General features: G+C 47.7%; 1 protein-coding gene across 1 annotated transcript in view; it reads left to right on the top strand.

The window, feature by feature from the left end:
- Positions 1–6,500: 6,500 nt before the first annotated feature.
- Positions 6,501–24,796, top strand: part of WNT5B (Wnt family member 5B) — a 78,987-nt gene continuing 60,691 nt past the window's right edge. The window contains exon 1 of the mRNA XM_054071733.1: positions 6,501–6,754. Within this exon, the coding sequence (XP_053927708.1) occupies positions 6,749–6,754 (6 nt within the window). The 5' untranslated portion in view covers positions 6,501–6,748. The remainder of the gene's footprint in view (positions 6,755–24,796) is intronic.

Here is a 24,796-nt window from a genome sequence, read left to right as displayed (position 1 = left end):
TTTCCCAAAACTACCCATGGATGCTTAGCTGTTCAGAGATATCTTCTTGCCAGATTTGTGGCACTTCAGCATCGTTCCACTAATCTGGAGGGATGCGGATGGCAGGAAGACCACTCCCTTCAGACTACACAAAGCAGGAGCTGGGGTTTTGTCACTCCCTGACAGTCACGCATCTGGGGAGCCCTGTGTCCGGGGAGCACCCGGGGTGAACAGCCCCACACCGTGGCCTCAGTGCCCCCATGCCCCAGCCCAGCTGCACCCTAGGATTGTTTCTGTCCTCACCAGGTGATGTTTACCTTGCCTGCAGGTGGGGCAGAGATGCACTGCCACCTCCCATGCACCCCAGCCTGCATGCACGCAGAGACACACATGCGTTGCTGCTGAAGGCCATCACATGGTTGCTATCACAGACCACGTATAATTACACCGTGGAGCTCATTATTACAGGAAGCGTCCAAGGCCAAGAATTAAGTAAGACTTTAGAACAGAATCGGCCATTCGAAGAGAAAATAATATCCAGAGTTGTCATAATTCATGCCGATAAAAATTTTGGAAAGGATATACAACTCTTCGCCTAGGGGTTTAAGCCAAGTAGAAGAGACCAAGAGACTTGGTCTGAGAGGAGGAGAGCCGGGGGGCAGATTACCTCACCGTCTGGCTATGGCCGTGGCCCTGTGCTTCCCCAAACCACGTAGCCCTGGTCCTTATCAGTGGCTGGGCATGGGGCTTGATGCCCTGGGGCGGCCCTAGGGGCATCTCCTGCCCCCTTCACCTGGCAGTTCCATGGGTCCACGCGATGCCTCTCTGCCCGTGGGAGGGAGGGATGCAGAGGATTTCTCAGCTCTATAGGACAAAACTTAATGGGGTCCCAGTCCAGCCCCATGGCCACCATAGAGATGTGGGGCAGCTCCTCCCACACCAGTCCACAGCTGCGGCCAACCCTGCATCCTTGTCCAAGCCAGAAGTGAGAGCTGATGGGACTTGAGTGAGAAGCTGGTCCTCCCCCAGTCATGCAAGCTGGGGCTCCTCACTGGGGGCCGCTGAGGAGGGCAGTTACAGTTTAACCCGCTCAGCCCACAGAGCTCGCTGTCGGGAGCGCCTGTCTAATGATTAAAGCACTAAACGAGGAGGCATGAACTCTGCGTGCTCTCCTCAGCCTTGCTACCAACTTACATGGAGCCAAGCAAGTCAGGACTTCACCCCACCGCAGCCGCCAGGTCTGGTTACTGTCGCGTCCTTTAAATACTTGTGTCTCTCAGAGGGTTTCTCACTATTTGATTTCTTGGTATTCAGGACCTAGTAAATGGTTCAGTTCACCCCCTTTTTTCAAAGACCAGAAGAAAGAGAAAGGAGCCACAAAGAGGGGGGCGGCAGCCATAGGAGAAAGCCCTGGTACCCTGACCCGCCCTCCATCCTGCAGGGATTGATGTTCAGAAACGCAGCTCCAGATACTGATTCCCTTGTGGGCATCTGAGAGGCTTCCCAGAGCCGTGCTTCGGAAGACCTGGAGGACAGGGGCAAACTGGACATTAGTAGCAGCTGAAAGTGAAGAGGTAGCCCGCTATCTTGCAGGGTGATACACAGCAGCCAGCACTGCAGGCTGTCTCCAACTGATCTCTAGAACAGCCTCCCCCAGCCAGCAGCACCATCTGGATGCTGGGAATAACTCCCGGGGCCCCTGCTAGTGCATCACCGAGGTGAGGAAAGGCAAGCACACATCACAGAGCTGCTGCAGTGCCCTGTGCCAGTAGAACGGGAGAGCACGCTTGGAGATGCTCACCTTCAAAGGCAGCAGCTTCTGCCCATCCCCTGGAACATCTGCGTGGCTCCTGTCTCTTCTCAGCAGGGTGTCCCCAAGCCCAGGATGGATTTTACTTGGTGATGTCAGGCCAGATGAATCCTGGTTTAATTGACCGTGGGTGAAATTGTGCTTCGATGGTTAATGTTATACTTGGGGCTGGGAAAACTACTGCAAGATCATAGCAATTAGAGCTGGAAATGATTCAAGTAATCTAATTTATTTCCTCTCTCCCCCCTCACCGTCTCTCCCAGGACAGGAGCAGTAAGGTTCCCAACAGTATGTCTCCCTGACTCAACGAGTGCAGCATCCACGTGTCCCTGGAGAGGCGATTCCACCACTTGAAAGACATCAACATTAGGAAATGTTTCAGTGCCACAAATTCTCAGGTCATGAGTTTTAAGCCTCAAGGAAACTGGCTGCTTCCCACGAGGGCAGCGGCTGGGAACAACATGGTGGTTTTCTTCAGTGTTTGCAGGGGCAAGTAGAGAACATGGGGGTGGGTCAATGAAGGTTTTCACACCTGCAAGGCAGGTGAGATCACCTAACTCGTCTGGAGCAAGCCCTCCTTTGGCAGGAGCTTAGGGTTGGGTTTTTTTCACTTTTTCTATTTCCAGATTTTTATTCCACAAACTCCATCCTGACTCATAAAAATCTCACTGCTGGAAACGTGTCCAGTTCCTCACAACAAATTCACACCCTTTGACTTGCTCCTACTACTGCTACTAGTCCCACCACAGGAGTGTGGGGTGTCATTAAAGGATCAAAAAAAGGTCCACCTCAATGAAAGACGCATAGTAAGTACCCCTTGAAAGCTGTCACAGAATAGGCATCATCTCGGCTTTGGCTCCACTCTGCATTGCAGAGAGGACACAGGAACATCTGAATTGGGCAAAGCTTATTATGCAAATGCAACAGGGATGGAAGAAACTTCCCAAGAGATCAGAGCTTATGAGCACCATAGAAATGTTAGATGGGGCCTACATGTATGTTAAGAGAAGCTGGAGCCACATGGCTGACCTTCTATGGATAAGGTGTCCTGCTTCTGAACATATTCTGCAGGCTCATGCCATTATAACTGAGAGGAACTTATGTTCCTTATACATTTTAAATTGTTCTTATCTTCTGCCAAGTGAGCTGAGTATTTCCACATCTCAAACAATCTGAGCACTTCTCCACCCTCTTCCTGCTCACCACAGTGGAGGCCAGCCGCGTGAGAGACACGACATCCACTGCTGTAGTACAAGAAAAAGAGGAGCATGAGGGTAACTGGAGCCATAAGAATGTTTTGGAAAGATGAAGAAAACAACTTGTGGTGTCTGGGGGGCTGCATGGGCTAAGCCACTTTTCACAACTGATCAGATGTAACGTCTTCCCTGGACGTGCTGTGACAGTGTCTCCCACCAATAACAACTATAGCCAAGATGCGGGTCCTGGAGTGAAGTCCACACCTTGCCCAGTTCCAGCTGTTGACACTGCTCATTATTAAATCAGTGAGGCTTAATCATATCAGGACATCTTCTAAAGATCAAATGGAGGACATCTTAGGCAGCTGAGACTAGACAGGAGCCCCTCCTACTGGCAGCTGGTGCCCCCAGTACCTAGTGAGGTTCACCCAAGGCCAAGTGCCTTTTCCTCATCTGTCGTTATCTGTGGATGGAGGAATAGTGGACAATATCTATGGTTTGATATACATAGGGCAGTGTTTTGGTGGAGGATAAAGGAAACTTGCGAGGGAAACTAGAAGACAACTAACTTTTCTCCTTCCAGTAGTAAAATGTCAAAGACATTTCAGCAGTGAGAACAGAGTAAGGTAAAGCAATAGGCGGTCTCCTGCCCTCACTCAACCACACAAGCACCATGACCAACTCATTTTGTGTTTAATATCCTCAGCACTGTTGAGAGTGCCAAGTCTTTTCCCTTGCGAGACACACATGCTTCCAGATGGGCCATGCACCTTGTCACTGCTAGCTAAGGACCTCTTATCTCTTCTTCAGCCCTTCAAACAGCCAGCCAGGGGCCCTCCCCAACCCAGCTTGTGAGGTGTGCACCCCCAGCTACCCCTCTTGCCCTTCCTGGCGTCCAGTGCCACCATGGGACTGACACGCACGTGCCTCCCAGCAGCTCTTCTTGCCCCACCAAAGCAGGAGTAGGAAAGAAGTAGGAAGCAATTAAAGCAGTAAGGAAGGATTAAAGCTGCAGGAAGTCCTATATACCTCAAGGACTATGTTGAAGTCAGCGCGGCCTTTCAATTAGCCAGGACCTTTTTTGAATAATCCACACAGCTCATAAATGGAGGTTTTAAGGAGCACATGTCCTGCCCACCGATCTTTGCTGTTGGTCCTACAGTGGCTCTACTTTCCCTTTCTGCCACCTCCAACCCTGGTGCAAGACACCATCTCGGGGTGTGAAGTAGTGCCAGCCGCAGGAGGATTCCCACGAGGACCGATGAGGATCTCTGGCCTGCTGACCCATGGTGGCCAGCTGTCCCTGTAGCACCAAAATTAGAAAAGTGTGTTATTCCACAGGCCAAGCAATTTGTTACAAAGCCTCAGTTCTGTGATGCTCCCCTTCACACCTCCAGGTCCCCAAGAGGGGACACTGCTGTTTGTTAGGTCTCCAAAGGAGCATCCTGCCTCTGCCCTTCACAGCCTTAATGTGCAAGTTAGAAGCTTGACAGACACGCAGGGAACAACAGCCCATATGGCAAACCAGCTTTACATTGCAGCAAAAAAAGCTGGCACTTAAAATTTCCTGGAGCCAGATGAAATTTCAAGACTGCCTTTGCCCTCTAATTAGTTGGCATTTGCTGTACCAACTATTATCTTTCTAGTTACATAGTGCTGAGGACAATGGCTCCTTATTTCCTACCACAAACACTGGGTTACTATTTACCTCCAGCAGTACCTCCTCGATCTTCTATTCCCATTAAAAGAAAGTATCATTAATGACTACAGCGATGGGAAACACTGGAACAGTCAGTCGTAAATTAAGACAGTGGGAGCCTTCAATTATTTGTACCATGTAGCCTGTATTCAAACATTCACCTCCTCCTCTAAAAACGCTCACGTGTTTCCACTCTGAAGCTGAATGGATGCTCAGAACTGCTTGAAACCAGGCACTCACGTGTGGGTGCTGCACTACATCCCAACCTAGTAGAAATCTGAGTAATTCCAGGGGGTCAAATGCCTCCCCCATGTAACCCCCTTCAGACACTCGTGTGCACAGGACGGTGCATGCGCAGGAGCAGCAAAGCACTGCGTGCAAGGCTTTGCAGCTCCTGCCGTGCGGAGACTTTGGATGCCTGACACTGTGAGGCCCGGAGATGGGGATCCCGGCACAACAAGTGCAAATCCTGGCTTCGTTGGGTGCTGCAGAGCTGCCACCCAGCTCAGAGGTCGGCTCTGTAAATCCTGCCTCCGTGTTCCCAGATGCCCAGGGACCTCCAGGGCTCGCACCGCGCTCGGTGACACCAATTAGTGGCGATGCTGCCCGTGCAGCTACTCCCGGCTCCTGCCAGGAAAAGTGAGAACAGGGTCTGGCCGTGAATCTGCGAAGTTTTATGGGAGGAGAGGAGGGGGAGAGCCCCCGGTGCGATTCCTGGTGTGGCAGGGCTGGGTGTTCCTGTGAGCGCCAACCCCACCGAGAGCCCCGTGTGAGCCGTGCGCTGCCTCCCCTGCCAAAACTCCACAGCCTTTTTTTAACAGCATCCCAGGCTTCGCCTCATTCGCACCTTCCCGGCGACTCCCCTTCTGCCCGCGCTGGGCGACAGATGCCAAGAATCCCCGCTGGGATGAAGTTCAGCGGGTCAAACCCCTTTCTCTGGCCAGGAACCCCTCACCGAGCTCAGGCTGGAGGGGCTTTGCGTCCCCGGGCCATGGGGAGGGAGGGACGGGGGCTGCGCTGCCTCCTCTGCCGCACCGAGCCTTTCCCACCCCCCGACAGCAGCGTTTTCCCCCTCACCCCCGGCTCCATCCCAAAAGTGGCGTTTACCCCCACCCTTCATCCCGACAGCGGCTTTTCCCATCCCGACAGCGACGTTTTCAACCCTCCCCAACCTAATCCCGACAGCATCGTTTTCCCACCCCATCCCGACAGCAGCGTTTTCCACCCCCAACAGCGGTGTTTCTCCCCCCAAAATCCCGACAGCGGCATTTCCCATCCCAATAGCGGCGTTTCCCACTCCTGATAGTGGCGTTCTCCTCTGCCCCCCCTCCCGCCCCCCCATGCCGACAGCATCGTTTTCCCCCCTATCTCGACAGCTGCGTTTCCCACCCCTATCCCGAGAGTGGCTTTTCCCACACCATCCCGACAGCGGAGAGTTTCCCCCCCCACCTCCATCCCAACAGCGGCGTTTCCCACCCCCTACAACGTCGTTCTCCCCGCCTCCCATCCCAACAGCAGCGTTTTACACCCCCAAAAGCAGCGTTTCCCACTCCCATCCCGACAGCATCGTTTCCCCCCCATCCCAACAGCGGCTTTTCCTACCCACCCCCATTCCGACAGGGGCGTTTCGCCCCCCCCTCCCCCAAATCCCACCCCGACAGCGGCTTTTCCCACCCCCAACAGCTGCGTTTTCCCCCTCCCCATCCCAACAGCGCCGTTCCCCCCTCGCAGCAGCATTCCCCCCCGCCCCTCGGTGCAGCCGGTGCGGCTGCGGGGCGGGCTCCGGACTCGGGGCGGGCGCGGGGCGGGGCGGAGGCGCTCGGAGCCCCCGGGATCCGCCGGCTCTCGCCGCAGCCGCCTCCAACTTCGGCCGGGAGGTCGCTTTTTTTTTTTCTTTCGGTGGGAGCCGCGGTTCAGCGCAGCGCCTGCGGCTTTTTGCTCCCCCTCTCCGCCTCCGCTCCGGTCCCCATCTCGCTCGCTCGCCGGGGCAGGTGCGTCCCCTCGCGGTCTCCGACGCCGCGGTGAGGGGCGCGGAGCCCCGTGCCCGCCGTTGCCGCCCGGGGGATGCAGGTAGGAGGCGAACGGGGCAAGGGCGGGGGGAGGGAGACGGACGGGACGGTGGGACGTCGATCCCGTGGGATGTCGCTTTGTCCCGGCCGCCTTTCGCCGCCGGCAGCTCAGCCCGGAGCGGGAGGGCGATGTGGAACCGGGGCGGCGGCCGTCGAAGGGCTGAGATGCGGTCGCTAAAGGGCTGTATCCCTCCGGGATGGTTGGGAAGGGACCCCCAGGTGGCCTCGGCGGTGGCGCTGCCGTGGGATAGACCTGATCCCGCAGGACGACATCCCTCTGGCTTGAGAGATGTTGCCGGGGCAAGAGGGATGCTCCTCTGGGGCTGCAGGCGTTGAGCTGGTACAACAGATTTTCCTCGGGCAGGAGTTTGGTAAAACAGATGTTATGCTGGTAAGATGGATGTTACTCTGAGCTGAGAGATGTTATTCGTGGATGAGGCCCCTTTTCTTTGAGTGTGAGCACGGCAGCTTTCCCGAGAGCGCTCGAGCCCCCTGACCACAGCATAGGAATGGTTGGACTCGATGACCCAAGAGGTCTTTTCCAACCTGGTGATTCTATGATTCTAAGAGTTACCCACCGCGGGCCATGGCACGTGGCACGGGAGGAGGTGTTTGTGCACGCGGAAACACAGCTAGCAACAGTGCGCCCGGTCTCACGGTGCCATGCGCATCCCAGTTGTGTCCCTAACAAAGTCAATGTTTCATGAAACTTATGGTGCAATACTTCCCTTAGCGGTATGGGTAAAATAACTTCCTCAAATGTATTTTCGTGTGCCATGACACACTTTGTTGCTCTGTGTTTTTCATACTTTTCTTCTGCCACTGGATAAGCATCCCAGTCTGGCTGTCAATCCAACCTTTACTGGCCTTGTAATGCTTTCTTGCCTGCACCCAGCATGTGATCATCATTACCTTTTGCTCTGCTGCCTGCACCACGTGCTCACCTTTTCATTTTTGGAGTTGGGTGGTTTTTGGGGGGGATGGAGCTTCTTCTCACACATGCACTAGCATTTATGTTCTCACTTCATTTTCTTCATGGCCAAAAGCTCAGGAGCATGCACGCACATCACATTCCTTGCACCTGCACATTTCCAATGTAATCTGCTCTACCACACTTCACCTGCATATGCAGGCTGTCTTTTCCACTGATGCCTCCTTGTTCACCTACATGTCAAGGGCTCTTTCCTGTTGCCTTTTATTTGGGCTTTTGTGTCCACACATCCTTGAGCACACACATGTTAATGGGCACACAAGGTATCTCCCTCCTTCACACTCATCTTCATCTGTCTGTCCCTTCGGAGCTTGTCTGTATATGCATATCTCTAATGTCTCCTCCACCTTTTCCTGCAGGTGGGAGGTCTGCAGAGGGGCACCAACACTCAAGACATAAGTGAGTTGTTGCCCTTCCTTCCCACATTTGCAGCTGGGCATCAACACATGAGCTGAAGTGACCGCTGTTTCTGGTGGTCGCAGGTTTGACCTGTGGGTGCCTGTCTTCTGTCACCCACACAGATGCTGTTCTAAATGTGGAACCAAGTTTAGTACATGTTTTTATTCCCAAAAGAGGAAGAAGTGGTCTTTTGCGGAATTGGCAGGAAAGAGAGACTCCTTTTAAACCGTGTCCAGTGCATGGACACCTGGGTTTATCCAAGGTGAAGGCTGGGCACTACAGGAATTCAGGTGGAATTTTTTTGCTCGAAGCATCCAACCTATGGGATAAGTTACCACATGTGGCAGCAAAGCTAGGCCAAGTACTCATTTTTTTGTCTCCTTTAAAGATATTAGCCAAGCATATGAAGGGAAAAGCTTGAGATTGAACTACCAGTGCGAGGTAGGAAGTGACCTGGGCCCATTCCAGCTGTGGCTTTCCTCTGCTCCCAGCCTCCGTTGCTTACTTTCATTTCTGTGCCCAGGAGAGTCCACAAGAGATGCCTCCCATTTGGAAAGGACACTATCCCTAGCTACTTCTGTGCCTTCAGTATTAGCACATCTCCCCTCTCAATAGCTGCTAAGCATCCCCTGTGTCCTTTCCCCTGTCTCCAGAGCACGTACGTCAAAAATGCAGTTCTGTGTGGGACTAAGCTTTGTTTAGGGAAGGCTGAAGTTGAAATCATGGCTGCAGGCTCCCAGCCCTGAGAAGTCTTCTCTCTTGGCCCCTTCCCTCCCAGTCTGCCAGAAATCATGACATCAGTTGAAAAAAATGGAAGTTTTGAAAGAGTTGGATCAAAAAAGTTGAGGGTTCCTATTATTTTACAGGTAGTAAGGTATGTCCTAATTGTATTTTCCAGACTTATTCCAGAAAGACCAGAAACACACCTTTTTGAAAGAAAAAATCCACATACTTCTATAGTGAAGTCTCCAGAAGAGACTTGGAGTTTTAGGAAGAAATCAAGTATTGAGAAATTTAAAAAAAATAAATAAATAAAATAAATCAGTGCAGTCACCTTTGATGCTGTTTGTTTCTTTCCCTACTCCAGCAGGCCCCTGTGTTTCTGGACTGCTTCAAGTCCTGAGTCTTTTGTCCTGAAGTTGTGGGGTTTGGGTTTCAGGGCACTCAGGGAAACCAGTTCTTTTCTGAAAACTGCCTGATTGCTCATTTAGATGAATATAAATTGTTTCTATTCATAAGATCTTTTCTCTAATGGCTGATCAAAGTTCAAGTGAAAACCATTCCATCATTTCCAAATTAATTGGACACACACACAATAAGCATTTCAGAGAGATTTTTAAACACAGTACTGTTAAAATCAGGATGTGGATAGCCAAGGCATGTTGTCATGTAAGACACGGCAGTCCGTGATTTTCTTTCATTTTTTGCAGAGAAAGGGACCTTCGCTTGCTGAAAAAAAGGCATGCAGACTTCATTAAAACTGAAGGCAGCTCAGAGAAGAGTCATGGGAATTTTTCCTGGACTGGAAAAAATCCTTTTCTAATGGGAGATTTAAGGAATGTGGACCTAGGTAACATTTCAGAGCGAAAATTAAGAGGTAGTGTGGTGTGATACTGGAGTGCTTTTAGCGGCACTGAGAGCAGCTGGTACTTGGAGAGCTTTCTAATTCAAGAGGGTAACTTAAAGCATGTGGTTGGGTGTTTAAGCGCTATGTATTCATGTTAGGCAACTTTTTTAACAGAAGGGTGATCAACCAGCAGAGCAAACAACCAAAGGCATCGTTAGCTTCTCCAGCTTTTAAGATTTTCACGTAAAGACCAAATGTCTTTTTGGAAAAGGTGCTTTACTGGAGCAGAAGTTCTTGGGCTCACTGCAGAAATAACTGGCAGTGAACGTATGGACAGAATTACAGACAAGACCAGAGCATATGATCCACTGCCCCCTTCCAAGCTTTGGCTTAGGACTTGCTAAAGCTTATGCAAGCCTTCCCCTGCTCTGCATGAGGCAGAGCAACGGGGTCACTGAAGGCAGATTGTCGCTTTTCAGCACAGCTGTTTCCACAAAGTAGGGGTGCTTTTGTGTACCTTGTAATTGCACGGCCACTCTGGGGCGAAAGCGCTTTGCAGGGGGAGCCTAGTGTAGGTGGCAAGCTGTCCGTTTGGGGAGATCCTTCACTTGTCCTTGGGAGCTGTAAAACAGGCAGTGAGTTTGATGGCTTGCAGGAAGGCTGCACACAGTTCGGGCAAAGGAGCGCTGTGTGTCCTCTCCAGTCTTTAAGGTATGGACGACTCAAGTTAGAGTTTGGCTGAGTTTGCAAGACTTTAACTCTTTGTTCCTGCATTGTCACGAGCAATTGCCATGTCTCTTCTTTCACCCCTTTTTCCCTCAGAAAGGGATGTCGGCAGGGCACTGGCACCCAAATGGCTACACCAATGCTGCGGCCCCTGTGTTTCTGGTTTGATTTTCTATGGTACCATTCCTTTGCACGGTCCCTGTGCATAGCTGGGACTGCGAGTCTCCTCAGGCTGCAGTGTCCTGCCCTTCCTAACAACTTACCTACGTCCTAAGGACGCTGCCTGGTGGAGAAGTGCTTAAAGCAAATGTTGGGTGCTCACCCCCAATGACCCTATGATGGGGTGCCCCATCCTGCAGCTACAGTTGCCCAGCAGCTTTTTGAGGGGTCCTCCCCAGGGCCTGACAGCGGCAGACGGTGAGGGCTGTATGAACCTTGTCTCTTCCCCTCAGTATGTTTACCTGTCTAAATTTAACTCCCCAGCCAGCTTCATCCATCCTAAGCCGACCTGTTCTCTTGTGGCTGAGCTGTGGGTCTGGCTCCTGTTGCAGCGTTTCCTGGCTGCCTTGGGCTCGTGGTTTGCTGCTCGCTCCCTCTCTCCGGTGGACGCTGGCTCTTTCGAGGTCCCAGGCAAGCTGGTCCTCCCTGCTTGAAGGTTTTATTTTTAAATCTGTCTACGCAGCCCTCGGGACCGGAGGGTCCCTTGTTCTCTCATCGCTGGTTGCTCTGAGTATTTACTCTGTCATGAGCTTGAGGAAATCTCCACATTCATTTTCCTTCTGGCTACAGACCACAGTCGTTTTCCTTCTGGCTGTGGTTGCTCCCAAATGGAGACCGGGCATGCTGAGGAGCTCCCGGGCCATCTCTGAAGGGACGGTGCCTCTTTCTGGCCTCATCAGGACCCCCGCGGTGGGGTCAGTAGGTGCTTCTCCGTAGAGGCATGTTCCTCATTTAACTTAGTTCAGAGCTGGGCTTCCCTGAGCTGGCTTTCATCCCAGTTTGTTTGGGAATCGAGTGATGTGCCCCTCGGCTTCAAAGGAGCTGGAGGAAGGGAGGAGCAGGGGAAAGGCAGCGCTCCTGTTTCTGCTGGGCTGTGCAGAATTAACTTTCTTTACGTTTTCAGAGATTGGGACAGTAAATATAGCCCAACCTGGCAGCCGCCTTCATCTAAATAAAACTTGGGATCAAACCATTCATGTCCTGCATACCTCTTGTGCAAGAGACCCCTAACTGATCTCTGCTTTTCTGGGCATGCCTGCTTGTCATGTAGCTAATGCTGTGGTCTACCACATGAGAGGGATGGTTTGAGTCCTGGCCTCCTCTGTCATTCTTTGAGCTAACCCGGTGGCCTAGTGTTTAATACTCTCACATTCAGAGGAAAGGTAAGGAAGGCCAAGGTTTTCAGCCATGACTAGACATTTAGGGTATCAACTTGAAACACTGTCAAAGGTCCGGATTTTTTTCTGAGGTTCATCTGTTTCTGACACATCTGTTTCTGACAGGCTTAAGTAGGCTGGACTTGATTACCCAAAGTGACCAGCCCATTTTGCAAACCTTCATCTAGGAATCGGGAGCAGAATTTAGGCAAAACAAAATGGGATCAAATAATGCGCGATGTAAGTCTTTAGCAAGGAGTGAGTTTTCCTAGAGTGGGAATGAGTTCAAGGCCTCATGGCACTCGTGTTGCGTGCAGGGATTTGAAAAAGAGTTCTTGGCTTAGTTTAATTTGTGGGTTACCATAGCTCAGGGGAAAGGCTTGAAGGGTTTGATAGTTTTTGTCTTAGGGAAAGAAAAGGAGAGCAACATTGTATCTTTATTTTTTTTTATTTATATATATATATATATACACACACACCCCTATTTGTCTATATGTATGAAGTTTAAGTCTTAGTTTATTTGAAGGATTTGGGGAAAATATGTTCTCTGTAAACTCTCCCATCTCAACTGGAGATGAAGAGGACAGAAGTGGTTGGGCGAAGCACATGTTTTGGGTTGGTTTTTTTCATCATTAGGAACAAAGAGTTAACAAAAGTCATACCAGTACTGGTATTTCAGTGGTCTTCTTTTTCTAGTTGTTCTCTGCTCAGCTTCTTGGCTGGTTTAGTATCATTGTTTCACTGAGTCCTGAAGCATTGTAGCACCTCTATTATGGACACATTGAAGTTCTAAAGCAAATGAAATAAGAATCTCCCTTGCTTAGCTGTGAAAAGATTTCTGAGCTTCGTTACGCATCAGAGAGTGGCAAGAGAAACAAATGAGCCCAAATATGTCTTCAATAATGGAACATTTTTCAGAAAAAATAATTTTGTGACTGTCAGTTTCATTACGCTGAGGTGCTCCTAAGTACTCCAAAGTTGTCTCCAATCATAAAAATTTGATACTGTACAAAAGAAAATTATGTTCCCTTTTTTCCTCCTCTTTTTACAGATAGAGCTGCTCTAGGGGTTTTCTTATTATTTTCTGTGGCCCAGATTTGTGCCCAGACTTGTTAATAATTAATGTAAATATTGGTCCTGGCAGAATACCAGGGTTTTGTTTAGTAAATATTTTCCCATTATCATTTATGTGTCACATTTGGGAAGGTTTGGAGTATCCCGTGGCTGTCATCACTGCCAATTCTTCCTGGCTTTGCGTCTTCGAAAACTAACTGGAACTTGACAATCTTGTATTGAGATAATGCAGATATTCATGAGATAGCCCCTTTACTCTATATGCTGTAGCGTAGGCTTCTGGTTTTGAACCAAAATGTTACTCCAGTGCGTGGTGTGTCCAAACCAGGTTTTTCAGCAACATCTGCAGCCTCGCGGGTGGCTGCAGCTGTTGTTCCACCTGTGGAGATTTCACAGCTTGTCGTACAGGTAGAGTGGAATGAGTGCTCCTGTGAATTATGACCAATTACCTGTCTCAATTTCTTTTCTGTTTTTATAACTATTCCCCATTTCCACCTATTCTTAACAAGCTAGCTGGGAGCTTTGCCAAAGTACAAAAAGGACTACTATTAATTTTTTATTAATGCCAAGAAAGTTTTCAGCTGGGTAAGCTTGGTAAGCGCAGCACTGCTTACGCTCAATTTTTACTGTAGCCGCACAAGCTCTTTTAGCATCTCTGCCATTTTCCAAGGAGCCTGTGCAACCCTGAAAGACTCGAGAGCTGGTTGTTTTCTCCATAGTATGCTGACATGATCTAAGAGTGGGCCTGTATTTCTGCACAAACACAGTTGCACTCCAATAGCATTAAACACCCTCCCCCCCAGCCCCATCAAACATAACAACCAAACTTTTTCTCTGCAAGGCTTGTTAAAACTTCCATATCTTCTGTGAAAATGGTGCCATTTAAGTCACGCTCACATATCGTCAATAATTCCTCTGATCAATCTCTATCTGAACTTGGCTGTTTGTGTTAGGTCGTATCTATGCCAGAGCAGGGTCAGCACGACATTTCTGCTTGAATAGCTGTGACACCTTTTCAAAGACCATGAATGAAGGCAGCAACAGCTCCTTGTGTGGGCGCAGTTATGGCCACATGGGCATCTTTGTCAGCACAACAGCGTTCACTGGGGTGTTGGGAGGTGTGTGGTTTTATTACTTCTTTTTCGCTCCATGAACTAACACATATTTATGGGGTAAACTTGATAGTCTGTAGCAGGCCTTACTTGGAGATGCAAAGTAATGCTTCTAAGTCAAGCATATAATGAAGCTACAAGTAATAGGAAAAATGGTTACAGTTAGACAGGATTGGTTTCTGCTAGCTAAGCCTGACTTTGGCTCGTGGACAAGGCTGAACTAGGAAATGTATTTTAAATATATTGGTGATAAGGCTCGTGAGAGTTTCTTGCCACTTTTGGTAAACCTGTGCGAGACCTGGGTTGATGAACCTTGTGCTTCATGCAGTTTGATCCTGAGCTGAGCAGACTGAAGGTAACCAGGTGCGCTCACCATCACAGCACGCCTCCGAGCCAGCTCAGATGGCTCTGCCTGTCACCTGTACCAATTCCTGCACCTCCCTGAGGCAACAGGGAAGATTATCCTCTTATCTCCCAGCTGGGTCAGTAGCTCATTCTTCCTCCTGGTAAAAGAAGCAGTGATTTTCACAGAGCTCAAAACCTTTTTCCATAGCCAGGGAAGGATTACTGAGCAGACCTGTGTGCAAGGGGACAAGTGTATGATGGCCTGTGAGGTATGCTGGAGCTGGACCAGGGATGGGACAGGCGTCAGAGGCTGTCATGGTGTGGGCATAGCTTTCTAAACTCAGCCTCTGATTGAAAGAGCTCAAAAGCAATATTCATTCCCAAGTTATGGATTACCATCCAGAGGGTCCATCAGTCCAGCGAGTGCTGATGTTGAAAGCCACAGAGTTGCTTGAACAGGATCCATTCCATGCTTGGCTCTCAGGCAGATGTTGCTGCTCTGCTCTGTCATGGTTTTGGCTCTGTCTAAATCAATGTTACTTTTCCTTTCAGCTTCTCTGCCCAGGTGTGTAGAAGACTTTAGCTTTTAATGCCAAGGCTGTTAAATTAATCACGTGATCCTGTCACTCCTTCCTTGCTAGTGCTTTTTCTCAGTGTCTCAACATCATACTGAGTGGATATTCCCAATCATCTTGGTAACTTGTAATCTGAGGTCCTGCATCTGTGACGAGTCACTGTAAATTGACTTGCTGTGCATTTTTTTGAGCTGCACAGACTTGCAGGTTCATAGCCATTGTCCGTGTGTTCAAAGCAGCAGACATTAGTGGCGTAGTTGCCTTCTCAGACAAAGTTTACAACCCTGTGTTTGGGATATACTGCTTCCTCTCATTGTCCCCTCTTCCACAGAAAAACATGGCTTGATTATTTCTGTGCAGGGCAGAGGTTGCTGCTAGTTGTACATCTACCTAAAGACTTGTTCAGAAATTTTTGTATTACTAGAGTTTGAGTTAGGCTTTTGTTTGTGTTTTTCTGCAATGAGTTAATATTAAATAAGTAACAAGGGATTAGAGGTAATTTTATGTTTCCAGAATTCCATCTGCCTTTTCCTTTCCAAGGTTTTGCAAAGCAGACGTTTTTGTAATCTTGCATGCTGATGAAGAGATGCTGCTTTGGAGAGCGTCTAGGAGTATACTCAGACCTCACTTCTCATCTGTGTGCAAAATGTGTTTCTGATTGTCCAATACTCATCTGACACCATGGACCCTTTCCTCTAAATTAAAATATCTAATTGCTTTGTAATGCTTCAGGTTCTTAAGCAAATCTGGATGCAAGTAGGCCAAATTCCTGGACTTCTATAAGGAATATCCGGTGTATCCACAGTGTGGTTATGCCCGTTGCGGCCATCCATATGCTTGGAGCAAATGCCCAGTCCTCAAGCAGCAGAACAAACAAACATGGAGCTGGTAAAATAAAAAGGCTTTCATAAGAAAACATGGTTTGGTCTAAAATGAAATTTTCAGAAGAAGAACATATTTTTCCATAGTGATGTCTCAGTACCTAATGATTTCTGTTTCCAAATGATATTCAGACTTAAATGTCATTTGAAGTTGAAACCTGAAAGAATTTAAATTTCAGCTTGACATCCCAAAATACCTCATTTTAGATCAGCATTTCATTTTAAATGTTTTGTTTCTATCAAGAATATCTTGGGTGGTTGTTTTTTCCCCCCTGTATTTTCAAATCAAAAAACATTTGGAATTGTTCATGGCATGAAATAATATAATATTTTGACCTTTCATCCTTTTTTGGGATACAGGCTAATGTTGAAATGCCAGTCCTTCACTGGGGAACAGAGATTCCATTCTCCGACCAGATCCACAAAAGTATATTTCCACTGGTTTGCTGGCCGGCTACTTCAATACTTTGTGTGTGATGACTTGTAATTCACTGCAGATTGAATCTGTGGTGTGTCCACAGGCTGGTCTGGAGAGGCTGAGAGCAGTTAATCTTTCTTGCTCTGTGTAATGCCTTCAAATTAATATCCAGATTTCTTTCCCAAGATATATTTTCCTTTTGAACCAGTGTTTGGTAGTGCACTGCGCAGCTGCCCGAGACATATTCTGTGCACGGATGAGGACTCTCAGTCTAGTTACGGAGCTCTCTCAGCCTAGCTATGGGCTTTCATATGAAATCAGGATGTTTTAAAATTTGAGACAGCTCCTTAGTCATCTATTGTTTGCAGTCTCACAGACTGCCATATATCTTTCTGCTCAGAAGTTACTTTTTCCCCCTTCCCGCCATTGTGGGGAACTTTTTCCTGCCAGGCTCTGTGCAATGTGTCTCTGAAGCAGTTTTATGGTGTTCCCCAGAAGCATGCTTTTGTCAGGCTGCCTCAAAGCATAATCCAGAGAAAAGTCTCTGAAGGAAGAAATGTCTTTTTCTGTTTGGCTTTGAGGTGTTATCTCCCCTCTTCCAAAATGCAGTTGGCTCCATCTACATCCCTAAGCTGTTTTGTTTGGAGTGCAGAGAGCTCAGAAAATCAAGGGAGGCCACACACATAAACAACTGTGTGTGAAATCAATTAATCTAAACGAGCAGGAGACATGTTCTTGAAGGAGAAAAGACTGGTTCTCACAGAAGCCTCCCTTGTGTATGGCATTGGCGGGACTGTTACAAACATTACGTCACTGGAACAATGATGAGCTAGGTGAATATTTTAAACTTTTTGGGCTAATATTGGCCAATATTTAGAGGAAGAGTGGTGCTTGATTGTGTTTGAACAGCCTTCTTTGCTCTTTGGGAATATTTCAGCAAATGATTTTCATAATGAAAATGCTCGCAGATACACTCTTGACATGCTAGAGCAAATGCTATTGAAAGGACCTAAAGTTTGACATCTTAACTTCAGATATATACATTATAAATGTGATTTCAGGAGTTGCACTCACTCGCTCAGAGGTGTGAAGGCTTGCCTGTCATTCCTGTATGTCCAGGTATCCGATATTGTCAGCAATACATACACAAAGCATCTATGGGACAGGAATTACTTGCAAGAGTTTATATAAACATCTTTTTATCTTAAATTAAAGAAAAATCATATATTGCTCTTTTAAAAATCTGATAAGAAAAAGAAGGTTTCCTCAAGCTGTATGTTATAATTTGTTATTCGTCTCTGCGGTTGCAAGGCTGTGAAACAGAACACCAGTGTGCAGGAATTTCTAAACCTGGTTAGCTGTTAGATCGTGGTCACGCATAGCAGCGGTGCCCAACCTTCCCCGCAGGAGGAGGTTTAGTCACGTCTCAGCACATTGTGGTCCTGTGCTTTAGGGTGCCCAAGGGTCAGTGATTACAATCCTATCCCAGTTCCTCTCTGCACCTCTTTAAATAATAGTCTTCTCTCTTAGCCCTTTGGCCTGTGGCGGTGATAACGTGTGCTGGGAGCAAAAAGCTATGCTCAGCCTTTCTTGGCTGAAGGAAGGCCACGGAAGGAGGACTTGAGAGAGCACTCTTGAGGGGAAAAGGATGAAAGACTAGGAAATCTAGGCTCCACTCAGCCTCCTGAATTGTCACAGGAGAGGACAAAGAGTGCAGCTCTGAGAAATCAAGTCTTCGTGATTGCAGTGTTACTCAAACATTAAAGTCTTTTCATGACCATGAACTGGCCCTGCCCCACCTCCTGTTTGGGATGAAGGAAATAGTAACAGAAATTGCTTTGTGTCTTGCACTGAGGTCTCCCTGATGAACTGCACTCTGCTTAGTCCAGCTCTGAATGGAAAGTTCGTCTTATGGAATGAAACATTCCCAAAGGGTTGAAATAAAACCAGCCTTGTAGGGGAACACCAGAGGCTTGGGGTCTTGACTTGAGGTTCATGCAACCTCATCATTAGGTTTCGCCTTGATTTCTTGTTTTGTTCTAGTATGTAATGAATTATTTTCATGATTTGTGAAGAAAATCCTTTACAGCTAAGACTTTGGTGTGTAATTTTTTTAGTTGAGGCCAAGAGATTGTCCAGCATGGAAGTCAAGGACATGTCCTGTGTTCCTGCACTGCAGCTTCGAGCCCTTCTGAAGAAGGCAGAGAGTCTTCCCTGTAGCTTTCTCAGTGGAAGGGAATAATTTCTGTACAACCTGTCTGCAGCAAAACCCAACAGGTTAGCGGACACTTCAGAGCAGCCACTGCCTTTTATCATTCTGATCACCATAATTTGTTTGGTTTTCTATCTGATTTGATGGCGGCTGAGGATCACTTCCCAGGGCCCTCGGGCCAGAACCTGGGCTTCCTAGAGTTAAGCTCTCTTTCTGAACCTCCCACAGCCTTGGGGTGACCCCTGGAGGCATCTGTCCTGGGTAGTGTCTGCTGAGATGCACCAAGTCATTTTCAAGTTAAATGGCTGTACGCAGCTGAAATTAATCTTCCTATGGCACTTTTCTAGATCTTAAAAGCAACCAATATGTTTCTTCGGTTACCTAAATATTGCTTTTAAAGTGGCTTATTGTCCCCTGTTTTCCTCTCTATGAAAGGGATGGCCCAGCATGATTGTACTTCCCTGATGTTCATGTGATACTTACACCATTTTCTCTCAAAACAAACATAAGGAGGAGGGGTAGATGCCATTCTTGTACCCTGCATTCCCATCTAGCGCTGGGATGGAACTATAATACAAAGAACATCCAACAACACAAATAAACTGCTAATTTCCAGGACCTAATTACAGTTCTTGGGTTTGCTTCCTGACCTGAAAATAAAACTTGTCCTGTGAAGTTTCCTTGTTTTGGTTTTTTTGTTTGTTTATTTTGTTTCAAACAAAGCAAGTAAACAAGAGCCACTCTACTGAATAGGAGAGGATGGGTTGCCCAGTTCATTTTCCTGTATTCCTCCCTGGGTTCTGCTTGGCCAGTTGAGCCCCACGCTGCGCTCTGGGAGGGGTGTACCGGGCTAAATATATCTGCGCTGCCTGTGAAATGCAGTATGGGGTGCTGCGTCATTTGGTGGAGTTTACTTGGAAACTAAGGTGGGAAGCCAGCTTTTATTTTCAGCCTTGGGTCAGATGCATTGGTCACTCGTCTCACCCGGAATTTTAGTCTCTATCAGGAGCTTGTCCATGAAAGACAGACATAAAACCTACCCTCTAAATAAAAAGCCAAGGTAATTGCAGCAACAAAATAATGTTGAGGCAACCATATTCTTCTTGTTCAGCAACCAGATTTACGATCCTAAAGCTTCTTTGGGTAGGTCACCTTAAAAAAAGGCAAAAAACCCCTGTAGCTCAAATATCATGGCTTATCGAGTAAAGGAGTTGATGTGATGCTGTGTGCTCTAAATATATCAGAAAGAACTCCAGTGCTGGCAGCACCCTGACAACTGGAGTCCTTGGGCTTTCACTTGTGTTGGGCCAAAAGTGTGTACCTCAAGAAAAGTGTGAGGAACAGATACAACTTGGTGACTAAAGAGGATTTGGATTCTGCAGTTCCTAGTCCTCCTCGATGGCTTATCTTCCTCTGCTGTTTCTGTTAGTGCAGTTTGAGCGATTTCATGGGAAGGGAAAGCCTTCTCACAGCATGGAAATGCAAAGGGGTGGATGCAACACAAGGAAGCCACCTGAGCTCGCCTTAGTCTCCGCTGCATGAAAGTAACAAGAGCAGGGCAAGAGTATGTGCACTGGTGACGCAAACCTGCTGGGGACTCTTAGGGACTTACCCAAGCAAATGGGTGGGTGGAAGCACTTGCTTTTTCTCCATGAGCTCACCAGGAGCTCCTGCCTGCATGTCTGACAAACTGCAGTCACGCCTCTGCCTGCTCAATACATTTGCCTCTCTTCTTCCTTACGCCACCATAAGTGAGAGGAATACCAGTGTCGCTATACAGCTGTCTTAATAAGAAAGGAGATGAGAAAAACTCTTTAGCATAAGATTTTTTATTTATTCAAGGGGATAATGATGTTGCAAAATAATTTCTGCCTTGTGGTTTATCGTGCCTAGCACATTGGGGCCTCTCAATATTACTGTGGTGCAAGTCACACATTGCAGACCAAAGCCATACAGCTTTGCTGGTGTAGAGCTACTGGCACGCTGGGGTCTACACCAAGGGATCCTAGGGCTCCAGGATGTGTGCTCCATGCTAAGGACAATAAAATCTTCCAGATTTCTCTTGGATGATTCAGCTCTGAGGATGATGGCTGGGCACTGGGATTTCTGGGATTAACTAAGGGTCTGTGACTTTTGGTAAACCTGAGTATCTCCTTTCCTTCATGGACTTCACCTGGGCACTGATAGCCACTTGAACCTCTCCAGGTGTACTTTATCCTCTCTGTAACCTATATAGGAGTGTCGAGAGAGCAGGTGGGAAATAACTTTATTTAGCTTTCCTTGTGGGTTCTGCATCTGATCCTCCTTTTTTGACTGTCTAATGGTTCCTAGGAAGGTGGTAGGTAAGTGAACAATCCTGGCAAATGTTATGTAGAAGTTTGGTAGCTTTGTATATCCTTGGCTTTCCTGTACTTTGTTCCTTGGTGTTTTGTGTCTGCAAAGTGATCTATTCCCTTCCTCTTCTCATCCATCAGTACCCCATCCTAGCCCAAAGAAGTCAGTACAGTTTCTGGACCTGGGTTTACCTGGTTTCAATGATGGCATGGCAGGACTTAGGGACCGGAGTTTTCCTGGCTGGGGTAGACAGAATTCACAAATAGCTGTCCCACAGCCACCTGCTCCAGCTGCTGTACCACATGCTGTGGTGTAGACTTAATATCTATGATTTTTATTCCATGGTTATGTGGAAAGCAAAGGCTATCTGCACAATATGTCAGAAAAATACCTCTGTTAAGCAAGGAGGTGTTGGATGGAAGTGTGTGTCTCTTTGTAGTCCTCCACAGATTATTAATTAAACTGTAATAGCATGTATATAACTGTTAAAAAATAAGTGTTGCTCCTGTGTGAAGCTTGCTCCCTTCCTTCTTCCCCCCCTTAAGACTTTCTACCTAACCCTGTTATTGCTATGGATCACCTCCTGGCTAGGAACATCGGCCATCCAACTTCGATGGGCAGGTTGCAGCGTGAGGATCTACATCTTGAAGAGCATCAAAGGCTTTGTCTTGAATCCAGCTGTGGAAGGTGAAATGAACTGAATTGGTCAATGTGCCTGCACAGAAGGCAGGTTGTGTGAAATTGCCGAGTGATAACACTGTGGTTTGAGGACAGCACTTTGTCTTGCCCATCAGTAACACTGCTGGGCAGATGAATGCCTCTGGAGCACTGAAAGAAGGTGTGTTAATGTCTCTGGTCCCTATTTCCCGGGACTCCAGGGCAAGAAGCTTCCTGCAAAGAGCAGCTGACCTTGAGATATTGAGTTTCTGAACTGCAGGTTCCCAAGTGCCCTCTGCAAAGAGATGTAAGATTGTGCCAGAGGATGTGGTGGGCAGGAAAACCGTGCACCTCACCACCAGTCCTGCTCCCCTTTTGCAAGCGTGAACTTAAACCAGCAGCTAGATCATGGCAGCCTGCACTTTCCCTTTAGTTTCTGCATGGGCCTCTCATTTTGGTGCCTTTGTGAGAAGAGCTGATGAGTTCAGGGCTGCAGTTTTGGGGAGCGGCCCAGCCTTACAGCAGCAATTCATTCAGCTGTGCCAGCCAGAGTAACCGTAAGCTTCCCTGCTGTTGGCGGGCATTGACTGCAAGGGAATGAGGAAGGGGGCCAAGAAGGGAAAAGCAGCCTTGGGACTGGAAAGAGTAAGGACAGAAAAGGAAACGAACAGGGAGAGAGAGCGTGTGCTAACCCAGCTGGGATGTAGCACATGAGAAGGAGGGTGCAGGGCTGATCGTCCAGTATTGATGCTACTCTGGTGTGCTATACTGGTGAAATCAGTATACACGAAATCTCACACTGGGCAGTGGCGTATGGGGAAGGAGGAAATGTGGTAACACAGAAGATTGACCCTGCTGCTGTGAGCTTTTTTCAGTTGGCATCTATCTCCTGTTCTGTATTTTCTCACCCTTGCTTATCTGAGGGCTGTCATCTCCCAAATAAAACCTGTATGTTGCTCACATTCTGTGTAGGAAAGCTGCAAAGAAACCCCGTAGCTGCAGAAAACAGAGTAGGAGATAACTGGGTGGGTTTTTATTATTATTCCTCAGTCATTACTGAGCCGGTGTTTCAGGAAAGGGAAAAAAATAGGATGTCGTGTCATGGGATAAATGGTCTTTTCTTGTGGGACATAAAACTTTGTGTCTGACTAGTGCAGGTCTCCTGGCACTGATGCTAATCCTGCCCAGGTTTTACTGTGCAGCGCATAATGTAAACCACGTGATAATTCCTTCTGTAGTTTCAGTCGAAATTTTTCATTTCCTAAACAAGCGTGCTGTGTTCCTACGTCCTGTTAAGCCACTGCTGTGTGCCCTTCCAGCAACCCTACCTTAACAGCTCAGTTGGTTTGCTGGGTGGTTTTGCAGCCTTTTGATGGAAGGCGCTATTTAATTATCAGCGGTGTTATGTTCCCAGAGCTCACTACATGAAAGCAAAATACCGGCAGTCTGTAATTAATCTAAGCTAATGTGCCACTGTTTACACTCCATCTCCCAAACCAGACAGATGTAAGAAGACACCCAGCCTTCATCTGGGATCCTCCCAGGTTATTTCTGAGCTATCTTTGGAGAACTGCAGTGAACGCATCTACACACCCTGCGAGTCTCTCAGAAATGAGTGTCTTTAACTTTCCTGAGGAATGAGTGGGAGACTTTGTTTCCTAACAGGGAGCAGGGCTAGTGCCTTTCTGTTTGCATTACTGACACTGGCTGGCATGGTACAAGAGCACATAACTTCTCCAGTAGTCATGAATCTTGCTGTGTGAAAGGGTCTGATGTAATCAGTCTTGCTTCCTCTGTTGCTCCCCTTGCTTTAGGTTAGTAGGAGGCTGCTGGCAATGGGGGATATCTGGTGGAAAGAGGAGTTATCCTCAGGGATGTCAGTCTTAAATGTAAAATATCATATGTTCATTTCTGATCACTCTGCTACAGATATTTTACAGGAGAAGGTGGTGAAAATGCTTAGAGCTGTGCAGAGACTGAAAATCTTATGCATCCTTAGTTAGAGTGAAGAGTAATAAAAAGCAACATGACAGAAACGTATAAACTTTGAAGTACAGAGAAGTAAACCAGGCATTCCTGTGTATACTTTCACATAATACAAGGTTTTCGATGAAATGGAAATAAAACCTCTGACATAGGTGAAACTTATTTTTTCCTTACAGCACATCAGTAGTTGAGACGAAGTACATAGTAGAATGCAGAAAGGATTAGATGTTTACGTGGATGAAAACCCTGCACACAGTTTATGAATTTTATTCTAGCTGTTTTGGAAGGCATCAGGCCTCCTGTTCCTGGACAATCTTCCAGCTGCAGCTGGTTAAATGCTCTTCCTGGCCCCATAAACCACTAATCCCTTCCTTTGAAACATCTGACAGTGTCCACTAGCTTACAGGAGTCGTTGCCTGAGCCTTGCATTCCTGAACATCTCTGCGTTGAATGATTACTATAAAGTTGGCTGGGATCAGAGGTGACCACGACTTTCTAATCACCTGAAGACTGAGATGTAGAATATGAGGATGTTGTTGTCGTCCTCCTGGACTATAAATTCAAGGTGATGATTATCCACCTTTTCAAACCACTAGCTTGGTTGTCTTGGTTACCGCTTTGCTAGTCATCCACCCCAGTGTTGCAGTGGATAGGTGACCTCTGCAGGTCTGAGGTGCAGTAAGAAACGTTAGAACATCCGTGCCCATACGGTTCCCATCTGTATGCATTTTGGATGTTAGATTGGCATCTTTTTTTTTCAGCAATATGTTTTGTTCAGACTGAAGTGAGTTGTAAGCAGCTTAGTCATGCAGCAAAGGTTTTTGTCTGGTTTTAACTTTTTCTTGTTACGAGTACGTCTTCGAACTCTGACTGTTTTCAGTGAGCACTGACTTATCCAGCTGTGGGTATACTGGTGCAGAGTAATCCCTTTCCAGTGCAGTGGGTATGTGGTGCGCTGGGGCATCCTGGCAGTACTGAGGACAAGCTCCCTACTTCCATACCCCAGTGTTTTGCTGGTTTAGCAGAGGGTAGCTTGCTAGCACTGCTGGCCTGGAGGGAAGAAGAAATTGTAATATCCAGCAGAGGGTGCTCATAAACAGATATCCCAAGTAACTGGGTATTGCTGGTACCTCTGCATTCTAGTTCTTTGGTGGCCAAGCCCCAGTTATCAGTGGCTGTGGCTGTGTCAGTGGGTGAGGCAGAGAGGGTCTGGAGAGTGCTGAAGACCTGGCAAACACAGTAGTGTTGTGGGGTGGAGGACCGTGTTGTTTTGGACTAGCTCTTGTCTGGTCCCATGGATGTGGTGGAGGTGTGTAAGGTATCCTCCTTGAGCAGTGCAGTTTCATCCCAAGGGAATCCAATTTGCAAGCTCCATGGCTGCTCCAAGTTG

The sequence above is a fragment of the Cuculus canorus genome, chromosome 1 (genome assembly GCF_017976375.1).
Source record: "Cuculus canorus isolate bCucCan1 chromosome 1, bCucCan1.pri, whole genome shotgun sequence".
Classification (NCBI taxonomy): Eukaryota; Metazoa; Chordata; class Aves; order Cuculiformes; family Cuculidae; genus Cuculus; species Cuculus canorus.
The sequence above is the reverse complement of the archived record's forward strand: the minus strand, read 5'-3'. Positions and strand labels throughout refer to the sequence as shown.